Here is a 16,409-nt window from a genome sequence, read left to right on the forward strand (position 1 = left end):
TGCCTCTGAAATATCTTCCTCTTCCTCTTCGTCCACCTCTTCCTCTTGTAGAATCTTGAGCAGGATGTTTTTCTTTATGAGCAAGGCACACAGTCTCTTCAGAAGACTCAGGGGTTGTCTTCTTTCCAAAAGCTTTTTCTCTTTCAGCAAACTTTTTCACAAGAGAGTCAAAGGTTACATCTTTGAGATTTCCATTTGCTTGCAAAGACTCAAGATAATTGGAGTAAGTAGGATAAAGTGCCTTGAGAAAAGCAATAAGAGGGATATCCAGCTCAACCTTAGTGGATTTGATATCATGCATTATAGACTTTATTTCAGATGCAAGAGCAAGAGGATCATTATTTTGCAGTTCAAGAGTGAAGAGTTTAATCATGAGTTGGACGACTTCAAGTGCAGAATGTGAGTCATAGAGTTCTTTCAGCTTTTGTAAAGCTTCAAAGGCAGTTGAATATGATGAAATATGGCGACTCACCTCTTTATTTACAGATGTTGCGATTAATGCATAAGCTTTGCTGTTCTTGTTTTCCCAAATGGCAAGCTCTTTGTCTGAGGTAGGCTTTTCTGGGTCACTGTCTCCTTCTCCGACACACACTCCTTTCCACAACTCATTGAAGATGAGGGTGTGTTGTATCATCCGGGACCAATCAGGATAGTTCTCCTTGCCAGTGAGAACTATTCCTACCATAGAGATGATTGAATGCATTCTGTAAAAAAAAACTTCTGCTGATAGAAAAAATACTTCTGCTGATATACAGTGAAATTGTACTCAAAAGGGCAAAAAGATTTCAAAGTCTTTATGCACTATGTTTTCTTCAAATGTCTCCAAAATTTATAAAATATCCTCATATAATATTTCCATATCACCTCCCCTTTTATTTTCTTTTAAACAAGAGCTCCACGCACAAATGAAAATCATTCAATATATATACCATTCAATATATATACCATAGACCATTCGCTGGACCGATTCAAAAGCAGTTCATAGGCTGTGTATATCACTTAATAAAGCCGCAGTTCAAATACTATTTTAACCGCACAGTGCAATACGCTAGACTATTCAAATAGTGTTAATACCACAGTTCAAAACTCAAAACGCTCTGTCATTCAATATATATATATATTGACCGGACTTTTTTTTTTTGTAGGCTAAGGTGGTGCTCATTCTATTACTTCGATCAAAAAGAACATTACATCAGTTCATAAAACAGTATATGCCCGCCCTCTAGGGGAAACCAGGTCATAATGCCATCTGTAATTCTTGATAGCAGCCCAAAAAAAATATGTCCATAGTCTAATGGAATTTGCTAAATAGACGATGCAATCCTGAAACTTACTAAAACTATTACAAAAGCTACTGCCTTGAATGATATGCATTCTCCTATCTTTGACAAAAACAGAGCTAAAACCACAAAAATTATTGCCAGTTCTAAACATATCTTGAGTTAATCATGGTCCTTTGCAGGTTGCTGCAGCGCCTCTTCCGCTTGCTCCGACTGGTCCCGAGTTAGCATGTTCTGGATGGTGTTCAGATTCTCCTCCATCCTCATCATAGCTTCATCTTGTTTCAGCATGGCAACTCTCAGAAAACTCAGTTCCAGACGGATGTCTGGGCTTCCTTTAGCCAAATTCACCATCTCCTTCGCCACTTGCAGCAGCGCTTTGGCCAGGATTCCCTTCATCACCCAGTAGAGATGAAGGGGCTGTTTATAAAGGGACATGCGACCTCTGGTTTGACCCGGGTCATGCAGCAGGAAAGTCCAGTCTTCAACTTCCTCATCAGACTGGTCTTGGGTGGCTTCTTCTTCAAGCTTCTGCATTACCTTACGAACCGCTTGGTTGGAAAAGCGAAGGAAAGCCTGTTCGGCTTTGCGCACACGGTCCATCACAGTCTCTTTCATCTTCCTGCTCCTTCCCGGGCCCCGCCTGGACGTTTCCCCAACCTCCTTTCCCTGGCCTTTTCGACCACGGGCTCTCTTGCTGGCCCTGTCCTCACCTTTGTCATCACCCGTTCCGCGCTTCCTCAACCCATAACGCCTAAACGTCATATCCTCAGCGCCCGCAGGGTTCGCGTTCGCCTGCTCAGTGCCTTCCTCAACCAGGTGCTCAGGCTGGCGTCCGCTTTCCGTAGTCACATCCGGGATGATGTCATCCTCCGATTCGCCCTGAACCTCCCAAACAGAGAAGGAAGGCTCCTTCTGCATGAGGTTCTTGCCCTTTCTATCACTGGTTTCCACCCCGACGCCCTGGTTCTCCATCGCCTGTCGCTGTCTCTGCCTAGTCTCCATAATTCCCAGGGGTTCGTCCCTCTTCAATCCCTGGTCTCCCGGACTGTTCGCTGCTGTTTTATGCTTCTCAATGTAGCCCGCCCCTCTTGCCCAAATAGTGACCTCTCGTAAATCCTTCACCATCAACCCGCTTCGATTATAAAGAGTATCATTTGCCGCAGGGACGCAAGAGATACCGGTTATCAAGTACCGCCGGTCACTCTCCGGTAAGCCACTACTCCCTGCCGTCGTGTCATTATTCATTCCTTCTGCTGTGAATCCTGATGAGCCGTCTCCACCTCCAGTCATAGAACTGGCAATAATAACCTCGCATTGGGTGAACTGATTCCCAACCGTTTCACCTGCCACCGTAGTACTGTCACCCCGAGCTAAGTCCTTCGTCCTGCTGTCTGGCATGATGATTTCGATAAAACCTGATTTCATCCTAATCTTACATCTGGCTCTCCACGAATCTCTATTAGTCCGATCCGCTGGACCGCGCATTATCCTCCGTGGCTTGAGCATGATCCATCTTGATGAGGTCTGCCAGCTCCTTCCACTCCTGATTATTTTCAATGGCTCTCCACTGACTATCAATTGAACTACCACGTCCATTGCAGCCTCGATTCGCCAACCAGTCTGCAACCTAATTCCCTTTTCGCCGCACATGACTTATGATGCTGTAGTCTATGCGTTTAATCAAACTGGCTATTTCTTGGACGATGCCTGCAGTCCTCCAACTTTTGGTTACTTTCTCCCATCCTTGTCCATTGTTGAGTCTCCTCAACATGTCCACAGCCAACTGCGAATCCCCTGTAATTTCTAGGTTGGTATAGCCATTCCTAATGGCAATTCGTAAACCTTGGTGTAGGGCCCAAAACTCAGCCTCATTATTGGTCATTTGTCCCCCCCATTCAGCATAGATCCACCTCACTTGATTGTTACTGTCTCTAAAGATCCCTCCAAATCCAGCGTCTCCCGGGTTGCCCTTCGAGGCCCCGTCAAAGTTGAGCTTCATAAATTGATCCCTCGGGTACGAGAATTTCTCTGGACTCTGAGTTCTCATATCATTGCTGGCCGAGCATTTGTAGTGAACCATTTCCAGTTTTAAATTAAGTTTGTTCAGAATACCTTGTTCTTCCGGAGTAGTCTTCCAGTCATCACTTTCCCATTTATCAACTAGGATGGTCTCCCTTGTATACTCTACCACCTGAGTCCAAACAACTTCTGAAGGTTTAGCCCCATTCTGGAATATCCTCCTATTCCGTTCTTTCCAAACCGTCCAGAGAATGAAAGTAGATATCAGGTTCCAAGCCCTCTGGACAACCCGGCAGTGGAAAGTTTCCTTATTCCACTGAAAGATTGTATCCTTAAATTCTCTAATGTTGAACCCTGGTTTGTTGAACAATTGTTTAGTCGATATCCATAGTCGTTCAGTATATGGACATCGAATCAGCAGATGATCTCTATCCTCCTCGTCATTATTGCATAGATGGCATTGTGAGGGGCCATTGAACCCCTTCTTGCGGATACGATCCCATGTCAAAATTTTATTCTTTGTTGCTAGCCAGACAAAAATAGACACCTTAGGCCACCAATTGGATTCCCATATAGACTTCCAATCCCAATTCCTGACTTCTCCATTTTGAGACCCCATTAGAAAATAGGCCTCTTTGGTAGAGAAAGTCCCCTTCATTGAACTCCCCCACCGAAGTATATCTTGCCCCTGGCGAACTCTGAGTTTCCTTGATCCCATTTCTTTTCGGTAAGCATCTTGGATATCAGAATTAAAACCCTGATCCCATTTTGTCGGCTCCTCCCAGACCCTCCAACCTTCCGGCGTATCATTTTCTTTCCAATAATCCTTTACTTTCGGTCTGTTCCCTGCAGTTTTGTCACGGACTTGGAGAAGGATTTGAATGTTGTTTAGCCTTTCTCGTTGTTGCCAGCTATCTTCCCAGAAGTTTGCCTCTGACCCTCCTCTGATTTCCCAGAAAGTGTGCTTGTCAATCAGATCTCTGTTTTGAGAGGCTAATTCCCAAATAGTGGAGCCTCGGGGAATTTCTTGTAGTCTTAAGATATCAACCGGAGAGTTGGGCATTCTGTATTTAGTCCTCCAAATAGTTTTCCAAAGATCGCTTCCTCCACTAAGCCATCTCCACCATAGCTTGGCTCCCAGGACCTTGTTTAGAATTTCTGGGTCTCTTAATCCTAGCCCTCCTTGTTCTTTTCTTTCGATGAGTTGATTCCATGAGACCAGAGCCCACTTTTTCTTTTTATCAACTCCACTCCATATGAATTTTCGGATAATTTCTCTGATTTTTGCACAAACCCCAGCAGGGGCAGCCATAATCGAGAGAGGATAGATAGGGATAGCCTGAAGAACCGACTTAGCAAGAATAACTCTTCCAGCAATATTCAGGACTCTGAACGTCCAATTGGCAATTTTGTTGTTAAGCTTGTCCAACACTCCCTGCCAGTTTTTCAACTTTTTAGAAGTGAAGTCAAGAATATTACCCAAGTATTTAGTGGGTAATTCCCCCCTTTTGAATCCCAGAATTCTGATTAGGTGGGATCTGACCTGTTCTATTGTGTTGAAGATGAAAACGCAGGATTTCTCTTTGTTGATTTCTAATCCCGAGGCAGCTGAAAATAGATCAAGGATCCTCTTTAAATTTTGGACTTCTCTTACCGTTGGCTCCCCGAACAGCATAATGTCATCAACAAATTGTTGATGGGTCAGGGGCAAATTGTTTCCCCAAATTTGCAAACCTTTAATTCTATTTGCTGTTCTTTCTTGTTTGATGAATCTCCCTAGTCCTTCAGCAGCTAGGATAAATAAAAAAGGGGACAGCAGATCACCTTGACGAATCCCTCTGGAGGCATTGAAAGTTTTTGAGGGGCTTCCATTAACCAGGATAGAGAAATGAGGAGTGGATATCAGATTGTGGATCCAAGCAATCCATCTTTGGTGAAAACCAAATCTTTCCAGGACTGTAGCAAGGTATTTCCAGTTTAGTCTATCATAAGCTTTGGATAAATCTAATTTTACCATCATACCTTTTTGCTTTTTAGCTTTCAAGGAGTGGATCACCTCCTGAGTTACAACAAGACCATCAAGTATCTGCCTGCCCTCAACGAAACCCGTTTGTTCAGCCGAGATTAAGTTGTTTAAAAGAGGTTTTAATCGTTTGGCAATCAAGGATGTGATTATTTTGTAAATGACATTGCACAGAGCTATAGGTCTAAAGCCATTAGCCTCCTCCAGGTTGTCTCCCTTAGGAATAAGAGCATAAAAGGTAGAGTTAAGAGCTGGCCATACCTTTTGATTTATTCTTGATTCCTCAACAAGCTCCAGAATTTCTTGTCCCAAGAAGTGCCAACCAGCCTGGTAAAAGTCCACAGTGAAGCCGTCCGGTCTAGGGGCTGTCCCTTTCTTCATTGTCTTCACAACTTCGTCCAGCTCCTCTAGGGTCGCGGCCCTCATGAGCGCTTTATTTTGGTCCTCTGTGACCAATCTAGGGATAGCAGAGCAGATCTCTTGTATGGCTCTCGTCCTGTCACCAGGAGGTTCGGTTAAAATTTCTTTATGGTGATCTGTCAATACTTGTTCAATTTCATTCTGTTCAACCACTCTTTCCCCATTTCTGTCCTTGATTGATAGTATTCTGTTTCCCTGCCTGTGCTTGACCATGGCCTGATGAAAGAATTTAGTGTTTCGTTCTCCCTCCCTCAGCCATTTTATCCTAGATTTTTGGCGCCATAGGATCTCCTCTTGCTTCCTCCTCTCTTCCAATCTACCAAGGATTACCCCTTCCTTGAGAGCACTTTCTTCCGTTCTTCCTTCTAGAATTATCTTCTGTTGGAGATCAGTCATTTCCCCTTCCAGCTTCTGTTTATCCTCCAAAATGTTGCCAAATTCCTCTTTGTTCCATTTCTTGATTTTGCCTTTCAACTCTCTCAATTTTAGCTGGAACGTTTGCATTTTGCATCTGCCCTGACTATTGCTTTGTTTCCACCATTTCTCGATTCTCTTGATGAACTCTGGGTCCCTTAGCCAGAAGGCTTCGAATCGGAAAGGCCTTTTTCCCTGAATCTTTTTGATGTCAATCTCTAATCGAATCGGCCAATGGTCAAATCCCAGAGCTGGAATGATCTTGGCTTCCACAAAGACATCTTTATTCATTATGGCTTCGGACACTAGGAATCTATCTAGCCTGGTGGCAATTTGATTTTTGCCACCCCGTCTGTTGTTCCAAGTATATACTCCGTTAATGGTTTGAATATCCACTAACCGGAGTTCTTCTATCATCTCATTGAATCTGTCCATAAGGTGGTCTTGTCTCCTAATCCCTCCTTTTTTCTCTTCTAAGGATCTGATCATATTGAAATCGCCACCAATAATCCAAGCAGCTTCAGGGTACAGATTGCGGATTGCCTTAACGTCCTTAATAAACTGATCCTTATGCCCAGGAGACGAGGGGCCATAAACTCCTGAGATAACTACCTGGTGTTTAGTTCCTACAACCCTTCCCAGCCCCGAAAGGATTCCACGCATACTCACCCAGTTGTCTATAACAATGTCATTTGGGTTCCATAGGATTGCGAGTCCTCCTGCAAAGCCTGTTGCATCTTGCCCCATCACCTGGTATGGTAATCTACTTTTTTCTATGATTTCTTCAAGTTGGTGAATCAAAATCTTTGTTTCCTGTAAAATCAGAATACTAGGTTTTTCTTTTTGCAGCTTATCCTTCATATACCTTTGTTTGCCTTTACTATTCAGACCCCTAATATTCCAACTGACCACTATCATTTAAAACTTTTTATAGGAGGGGAAGAATACCTCCGACAGAGGTATCACCTTACCTGAGTTTATCAATATCTCTCCCACCGTCTGGATCGTTTCACTCATTGGTTTCCGGCCTCTCTTTCTGCTGTTTTTGCCCGAGATGCCTGTTCCTTTATCTTCAGTCCCTTGCTCACTCTCTAACATTGCTGGAGCATCCGAGGGTTCTCCTTTTTTCGCTTTGTATTTCTGGAATACTTCCTTGTATAGCTGCCTTTGGTCTTCAGGTATGAATCTGCTGTCTAAATACTTCCACTCCTGGATCAGCCTTCTCATGATTTTCTCTTCTTCTGCTTCAGTTTCAGGCTGGTTTTCCACTTCCATCAGAGCCACTACATTTGCTTCTGTTGCCTCTTCCTCTGTTTTTCCTTTGTTGACTTTACTGATAGTTGTTCCTTTCCCTTTCTCCTCTCCTGAGATTTCCATTGGGCTATTTTCTGGATCCTCATCGTCTTCCAGATTTACTTCATACTCTTCATCTTCGCTCTGCAATACTTGATATTTGTTCTGAGTTTTTGCTTGACTGGGTTGCTTTTGGGATTGAGTCTTTGGTCCTTCTTTATTCGGTCTTCTTTTCCTGACTACCTGTTGAAATCCTCTCTCTGGATCCTCCGCTCTCCCGGTGGTTCTCGATTGATTCGCCTGACTTTTCCTGCTTTCTTCCTCTTTATTAAGGGGACATTGCCGATATAAATGGCCATACTCGTGACATATTCGGCATCGGAAAGGGATATGTTCGTAATCAATTGGCTGTTTCCAGACTTCGTCATGGTACTCAACCTCAACATTTTCCGGGAGGGGATTAGCCAAGTTTATGTAAACGCAGATTCTCGCATAGGCATTATATTTACCTCTTTTCGTGGCCTCTACAATTTTGACAAAACTGCCAATCGTGTTGCCTATTCCTTCCAAGATCCCCGGCTCCCAGAACTCATCAGGAAGCCCGAATAACCTAACCCAGACTGGTGCATCAAGCATTTTCTACTTTTCAGGATTGTATCTCTCCTCCCAAAACTTCATGAATAACCCCGCATTGTTCAGGAAATAGGGACCCTCTTCGAAGATTCTGTTCTTGTCTTCTAAATTCGAAAATATTGCTGTGAAGAAACCTTGAGCACCAAGTTTGAGATCTATCTGCCCCTTAGGTCTCCAGCGCTGAGCAATCCATCTGTAGAGTTCTCGCTCGGACGGCCAATACCCAACAAAACGGCAGATTAGAGCATGATCCTTCATATAGCAGTTATATTCCTCCAATTTATTATGGGGAACAACATACCTAGGCTGCTTTTGGGCCCTCGGTAAGCATTTTCCTCTCATTCGTTTCTGCCATAAGTTGCCCATTACTGGGACTTGATTTTCCCGTTCCGTATGTTGCTCTCCTTCCGTACTTGTTTCTCCCATGACCACGTTTCTGAAGGAGGGGATCTCTCCCCCCCCCCTTGACTCTCCCATTCCGTTCAGGGCGATATCACAAGGTTCTCCCTCACTGGTTTTTTCCTTGTAACCTAACCCGACCCGTGCCAGCAAACTGAGAGACGCTGCCCTGGCAGGTCTGCGCGCTCAGCCTCCAGCCTAAACTAGACCGTAACCCTGTCACTCTTGTCTGCTAGCGCAAACCCTAGCGCTCATCCCGCCTCCGCTCTCAGCCCATTCTCCCTCTATTGTCTTGATCTATATTGACCGGACTTTAAAAGAAAGATGTATGGAAAATATATTATTCAATCCAAAGAGAATATTTCGATGAGTATCGCAACTTGCACCGAAAATACCAATTTCTGCTGCGCACCGAAAATACTAATAGAGACAAACATTTCATTGAACAGCATCAAAATACATTGGGCACCGTTAATAGAACATCCACCAGCTGTCAAGTCTTTATGTTGCAATCGACGTTTTAGCAGTTTGTAATGAATAGCAGCTTCAAAGCTTATTCCGCTGCGACCGGGGCAGCACCACCATTCAACATTTCAAGCAGTTAAATCATTAAATCATTCAACGCAGTTAAACCACAGCGCAGTTCAATAGGATTCAAAGGGACAACGTTACCAAACATTCAACGTTTCAATAGTGAGTTTGCAGCAGAGGCAAAAGAGCTGAAGGTCGTCGGTTCAGGTCCGGGCAGCGCCACCATTTCGCTGAGCCACCATTGAGCGGTCGATACCATCGATACCATCATTCAACGTTTCAACGATACCATCACTCAACGATACCATCATTCAACGTTACAATAGTGAGTTTGCAGCAGAGGCAGCGCTGGAAAGGCAGCGCGTTATGGACAGAGGTGAGTTTGCAGCTGAGGCAGCGCTGGAAAGGCAGCGCGTTATGGACAGAGGTGTCAGGGGTCAGAGAATATGAAACGGTTTTGGAGTCTGAGCGTATGCAAAAAAATCATAAATAGAATATGTCAGGGCAGCGCAGGTGTGGCAGACAGAACTATAGAGAGCAATGGAGCAGATCAGGAGTTACAAAGACATAAAGGGTAAACAGGGAGCTAGCTTTGATACCATGTCAGGCCAGGCAGTAACTCCACAAAACAAACAACTGATTCGTTTTTTATTCCATAGGTAACCCATTGTTATATACAATAGGGAGTGATTGTTCAGTTCATCTCCCGATGACTGTTCACCTTCCCAATTTATTTATTTACATAAAATTCCCAATCATGAAGATTAGGTGTCAACAAATACACATCATATAACCAACATATAACCAGAAAATAACCAGCATAGAAACCATGGAAAATCAACCATAATATCGCTAACATAATCGCTACAAGTATAAATGAATCATAATAGAAGAATGGATCTTATTAACATACGAATATACCAACCAAGTCAGGGACTTCCACGTACCACCCGACCATAGATGGGGTTGAACCAAATCTCTCTTTTAGTCAATCACCCTCATGCCATATTCCAAGCATGAATGTGGGATCTCATGGAATAAACCAAGACAAAACCAAATCAGGGCTTCTAAAGGCTAGACCACCTCAACCCTTAACAAGTGATTCCATCTCACAGTCAGACATCACTAACACCAACCAAATCGGTCTCTACACAAGTTGTCCAGGGCTCCAGGAACTAGCAACTAAACCCAAAACCTTATAGGACTCCAGAGAATTTGTACGACCTGGCTCCAGGGACTAGTAACTCAACCCACCAAGGGATCCAAAGCATTTGTCCCAACCTAGGCTTTAGGACTAGTAACTCACCCAAGTTGTTCCAAGGCTTATAGATATTTTGTTCCAACCCACAACCATAAGGAATTATGAGCACTAACCAGAAAATAATCAAGTGGAAAAACCCACAACGCCATGGTTATCTAGGAAATGGCAAGGCAAGGCTAAAACCATTGTCAATCTAGGAAAATATCCATGTCAATGACAACACATAACTAGACAATCTCATGCATATACCATGCATCCATAAATCAACAAGGAAATCACACCTGCAACCTATTAGCTATAAAGTAATCTAGTTGTAGCCGTTGATACACCTGTTCCCTTGCACTTTCTTTCTTTCCTTCTCCTTCTTTATCCAATCCAAGTGAATGGTAAAGTTCTCCAAGAATGCTCTAAGTGTGCAAGAGTATGAGAGAATGAGAGAATATAAAAGAGCTCCAAAATTGAACTAACAAAAGGTTGTGAACTGATCCTCAAAAGACTTTTTGTCATTGAGACCTCTATTTTCTTCATTTTCCTTCAATTTCCCTCTTGTGCAAATTTGTGACCTTTCATCTTCCTTTTCTCCTATTTTCCTTTATTTTGATAAATAAATGCCAATTAATGCCTCTTTGCCTTTTCCAATTTCCATAGCCATAAATTAATCATCATTGATACCCATCACTATGTTTTGCCCAACATTTAGCTTGGAATACATGTCCCATGACCTTGGTCTTATTTTTTTTATTTACATAGAAAATTAACTAGGGGTTGTTACAAAATTAACAAAGAAAAATGTAAATACTTTTTTTTATCAGCAACAAAAAACATCAGAAACCATTAACACTCCAATTATGTGTTCTACGTGGATATGAAAAGTTGGTTCTTAAAGAGTATATTGAACTCATTTTGCATAGCTCCGCACTCCCACACAAGAGAAAATAATTAAAGAAAAATGTCAATAGTTTTTTAATCGTCAACAAAAAAAAACATCTAGAATCATCAACATTAAACGCTCCAATTATGTGTTCTACATGGCTTTGTGTGAAGATCTTTCACTATGTGGACAACTTTGTGTGCAGAGCTTTCATTGTGCGAAGATATTTCATTGTGCAGAGTTTTGCGTGAAGAACTTTCATTGTGTGGAGAGTTTAGTGCGAAGAGATTTCATTGTGCAGAGTTTACTTCGAATTCCGCACAACCTTTAATCAATTAATTAGCAGTAAATGCACTGACTATGCTACATTGTAGCTATTACCCTTATTATTGAAGCATCATTCTTGTTACTTCCATGGTTTAATTGTTTTAGAGTTGACTGTGTGTATGCTTGTAACATAGGTAAGAGTTGACCATCTTGCTCATGCAAAAAAGACATTTCAAAGCTATTTTATGAAAATATTTAAAATCCACTCTAAATGTTTTTATGTTAATAAGGAAGTGTATGGTAATTTGTATTTATATATTACCTTGATATATAGCGCAAGGCATTGAATTTTAGCTTTTATAAGTGATCAATTTAAATATCAATATTTAATGTGTTTTTCATTTCTTCAATGTCAAAATATGTTTAAACAACAGTTGGATTTCAAGGATTATTATTATAAATTATTAATTTTCTTCTATGTGATCAATCATAGTTTCATGTTAATGTTTTATGATCAAGGAATTTTAAGTCTCTCTACACAAGCTTTTAATGTTGAACATGGAATATTTTATTTTATAGGTTCTATAGTTTTCAATTTTTTCTCATAATGACTCTAATAAGGGTATGCAATTTTTGAATCATCTCAACTAGAATTTTCAATAAAAGGTTATGTTGGTTTTAATTTAACATATTTTTTTGTTCGTAGGGGAAACTTGATTGGTGATGACTGTGATGTGAACTTTTTGCAAAGTATGTGGTGCAAGGTTCAAATCCCCCATGATTAGCCTTGTGGACCATGTGTGGGGCATGTATGGGTTCACTTAAAGGTTATATTGTTCACTGTCAGAGTTAACGCTATGTCACACAAGTAAGAGCACAACCCACTTACGTAAAAGAAAAAACACAAAAAAAGCAGTGAAAAAGCCAAACTTCGTATTAAATCATATGATTTCATTATTCAAAATAACACCATAAACCAATATATGTGCAATGTAAATAAAGTATATATGTGGAGGACAACTCTAAAATGAATGGAGATGACTTATACATTAATTTATTAATGATTAAATAATCCAAGTACATCTATATAACAAATTTATAAGTCTGTGTCTCTAACAATGACTATACTGACCTAAATATATACACATTTACACATGTTGCTATGTAGGCTCTTTCTATGGTTGACGTATCTTTTAGATATCTAACTTTCACCAATACATTGACCACATATATATCCCCACTAAGATCATTACAACAAGACATGATCAAAGGACCTTTATCTCAATGCCACTGTCACCTTTGTAGAGAACATTGTAGTGACTCTTGTCATTGTAGATTACAATGCAAGCTTTAAGATCTAGATGGAGATGGCTCATTTACAATAGTTATTGGGTTATTATGGTGCCCCCTTGCAACATAAGTAGTCAATCACTTGGTCTTGCCCATGGCTAGTCAATAAGCTATCATTGTGGTGATCATAGGCCTCACCATAAGGAAGAATAAAGTCTCACTATGGTGATCATAAGCCTTGTCATAAAGAAGGACGATAGGGTCATGAGGTGCATGCATGCAAATGCATTTGACCTCCTTCTCTATCACACAACAAGAAGTTTTTGGCTCTAGCACTAACCATTTCGAAGGATTTGAAGCTCCCTAAGCTAGCTATTGATTAATGGGAGCAACTTATTATCGAAATTTAGTCTTCTATTTATTGATGGTGCCTAGTCTTAAATGATCATGATGAGTCCACACCCACTATTGGCTTGGTTCTTATTGTCTAGAATTTATGCATGGGTGCAATGCCTTGTGATTATTTAGACTTATGTGTATTTTTAATTAAATGAATCCTTAAAGAAAAAAGGAAATGGCTAGGTGAGGTTGAAATAGTCTTAGGTACCTATAAAGCATATAAAAATGTTGTTGTGATGTCGTTGTTATAGAACATTGCTATAGAACCTTGCGGTGAGACCATACAAAGCAGGTTAACAACAAGTTGGAGGAAGTTGTGGAACTGCTAAATGGCAATTAAAGGTTGGCAAAATTATCCAATGACCTCCAAGATATTATGTGCTAGCTAGGATCCTAACTGCCCATAGAAAACACAGTGGATTTGAGGTCATGATGAGAGTTGGAGCTTGGATGTTGTTGGCCCTCTAATTGACCACGAAAATTTTAGTAATGTTGAGCAAAGATCATTGGGCCTTTCAGGTAGAGGTAAACAGAATAAATACACAGTTGGAGAAGGATGTTTTTTTCATCAATGTACTTGACGCTAGTGGCCTAGAGGTTAGAAGTAGTTGAGAGCATAAGAGGAAAGATTTAAATATAATATTTTCCAATGGCTAATGAACATATCAGATTACAAAATGTTTGCAAATAAAAAGGTAGGAACTTATTGCATGCTAAAATAGACATTGAAGTAGAAGAAGGAAAATATTGCATTGAATAAAGGGGTCTTTATAAGTTTTGTTATCTCTATACTTTGTGTCACGTAACCATTACAATCTATACAATTTTCTTGAAAATAAGAAAAAATAAAGCATAGTAATATATTTTTCGAAGTTTTTTTCTTATTAATGTTTTCAAAGATTTTGTTTTTTTAACTAGTTTAAACCTAAATGATAGCCAACCTGTATATTTGATAAAAGAACGATCTATTTACCAGTAAAATGTTATCACTAGAATTATGAGAAGCTCATTCATACTTGGATGTCCATTAAAATAATTTAATTCCCAAATGAAAAATAACTCCACTCTAACTAACTAATTTACACCTCATAAATTATATCTCTATAAAATTATATCCTTAAATTTATACATTTCGCTCTATAAATAAATAGTCCAAAAAAATTCATAGCGAAGCAATATCATGAACAACATATCACTAAATAAAGTCATACAATTGTCCATTAGTATAAGATATTGTGAATTTTGTTGACATTGAATAAAGACTTATAGTGTAAATTTGGACTTAGGTATGTTTTACATTGTATATAACACGTGTTTTCTCACAAGTAAACTTGGTTTTCAAGGTTTGTTAGGAATGTTCTAGTGAATGTTATATATAATTTTTATGTATATATAGATTAATAATATTTTCACAAGTAGGTTAAAGTAAGCTTTTTTATAAAAACATTATGGTGGTTTTCATTACTTTCACGTATCTTTCTTTATTAATAATTCCATAACTCCATTTTAATTTAGTGTTAAATTTTGCACTTAATTTATTTTTAATAAATTATTATAAAGAGGATTTTATTATTACGAAGAAATATGGTGTAAGCTTATAGAGAGGATTTTATTATTACAAACAAATATGGTGCATGGTAAATTATTAATTTATAAACTTATATAGAATTAGTAATTAGTGTTAGATTTTTATTAGTGAATTGTGTTGATAATAATATAGTAGAAAATTATAATGAGATTTGTGGAAGAGTAGATTTTTTTTATGTAAACAAGTTACATAGTAGCCAATATTTACTCTTGAGTTTAAATATAGTTAAATTAAAATAAAAAATTATGAAGATTTAGCAAAATGGAAACTTATATAAGTGCATGTAAAATCAGGAAACCATAATTAGAAGGAAAAAAGGTGAAATTGGAAAACTAGATTAGGGAAAAATAAGGGCTATAATTAATTATCCAGAGACAAATTATGCAATTCGTAAATTTTAAAGATTTTTCTTTATTAATATACTTCATTTCATGATTTTCTTTTAAATACACATTTTGGTTTTTTGTCATAAAATTTAAATTGCCCAAAATAAAAAGCTTACATAAACAACCTCTTTGTGAAGTTGATTATTCACTTTTTGAATTTAAAGATAATAAATTAGAAAGTGATTTTCTGTTACTTAGTTAAAGAATTTTATAATCAATTTGTACTCTTTTTTAATGAATTGTTCTAGAACAAGTTATGCAATTTGTAAATTTTAAAGATTTTGGTAACAAATTGTTAATTATTTTCTCTTTATTAACATACCTCGTTTTATGATACAATTTGTAAATTTTAAAAAATTTAATAACAAATCATTAATCAATTTCTCTTTACATAAATAACTATTTCTTTAACCTCCATGTGAACTTGATTCTTCACTCCTTGAATTTAAAGATATTATATATATATATATATATATATACTACTTTTAAAACCAATAATACTTAAAAAAATATATTTAATATATAATTATTTATTATTTATTATATTGTTATATTTATAATTTCTGATTCTTATTTTTATGGATGAAATATAAAAAAATACAAATTATTTAATACATTAATATACCATTCCTTTTATTTATTATGTGGTTATATTTATAATCTCTGATTCTTATTTGTATGGATGAAATATGTTTATGTATGAATTAATTTTCTTAAATTAAATTTTTACATATTCAAAAAACAATAATGATTATATTAAATTTAAAAAATTAACATAATTTATTAATATATTAATAAAAGAATATCAAAATTTCCATAAAACTTTTAAGAAATAAGATTTATTTCAATTAAGAAATCACAACCTATATAATACTTTTCACATTGAAAAGTAGCAAACAAACTATTTTTTAAATATAGTTTTAGTTTAATATATTAATAAAAAATTATCAAAATTTCCATGAAACTTTTAGCAAATAAAATTTATTTCAACTAGAAAATCACAACCTATATAATACTTTTCACAATGAAAAGTAACAAACAAACTATATATATATAGTTAAATATAGGTTTAGTTTAAGTTTAAACATAGTTAAATAGTTTTAGTTTTAGTTTAAATATAGCTAAATAATTTTAATTTAAATATAGTTAAATTTATATTCCATCGTAAATTTAATATACTCCTTTTAAATATTAAATTTATTATGTATTTAAAATAATTTATTTATTTTTTATATTTTATAATTTAATTTAAATATAAATAATTTCAACATTAATATTAAATATTATATGAATAGACACTACATATGATTAAGCTCATTAGTATTCGACAGA

General features: G+C 37.8%; 1 protein-coding gene across 1 annotated transcript; it reads right to left on the reverse strand.

The window, feature by feature from the left end:
• Positions 1 to 2,910: 2,910 nt before the first annotated feature.
• On the reverse strand, positions 2,911 to 8,088 carry LOC149267541 (uncharacterized). Its single transcript, XM_089412444.1, has 2 exons — positions 7,108 to 8,088; positions 2,911 to 6,972 (listed from the first exon to the last, which is right to left on the reverse strand). Exons 1-2 carry the CDS (start codon positions 8,086 to 8,088, stop codon positions 2,911 to 2,913), a joined length of 5,043 nt encoding a protein of 1,680 aa, XP_089268570.1.
• Between the last annotated feature and the right edge of the window lie 8,321 nt (positions 8,089 to 16,409).

This window comes from Pinus tabuliformis, chromosome 6 (assembly GCF_031772625.1).
Source record: "Pinus tabuliformis cultivar Carrire ecotype Pingquan chromosome 6, CPIR1, whole genome shotgun sequence".
Classification (NCBI taxonomy): Eukaryota; Viridiplantae; Streptophyta; class Pinopsida; order Pinales; family Pinaceae; genus Pinus; species Pinus tabuliformis.

Coding starts and splice junctions, on each gene's coding strand:
- LOC149267541 (XM_089412444.1), bottom strand. CDS start 8,088: ATGCTTGATGCACCAGTCTGGGTTAGGTTATTCGGGCTTCCTGATGAG. Junction 6,973..7,107: donor AGGTGATACCTCTGTCGGAG/GTATTCTTCCCC, acceptor CTGATTTTACAG/GAAACAAAGATTTTGATTCA.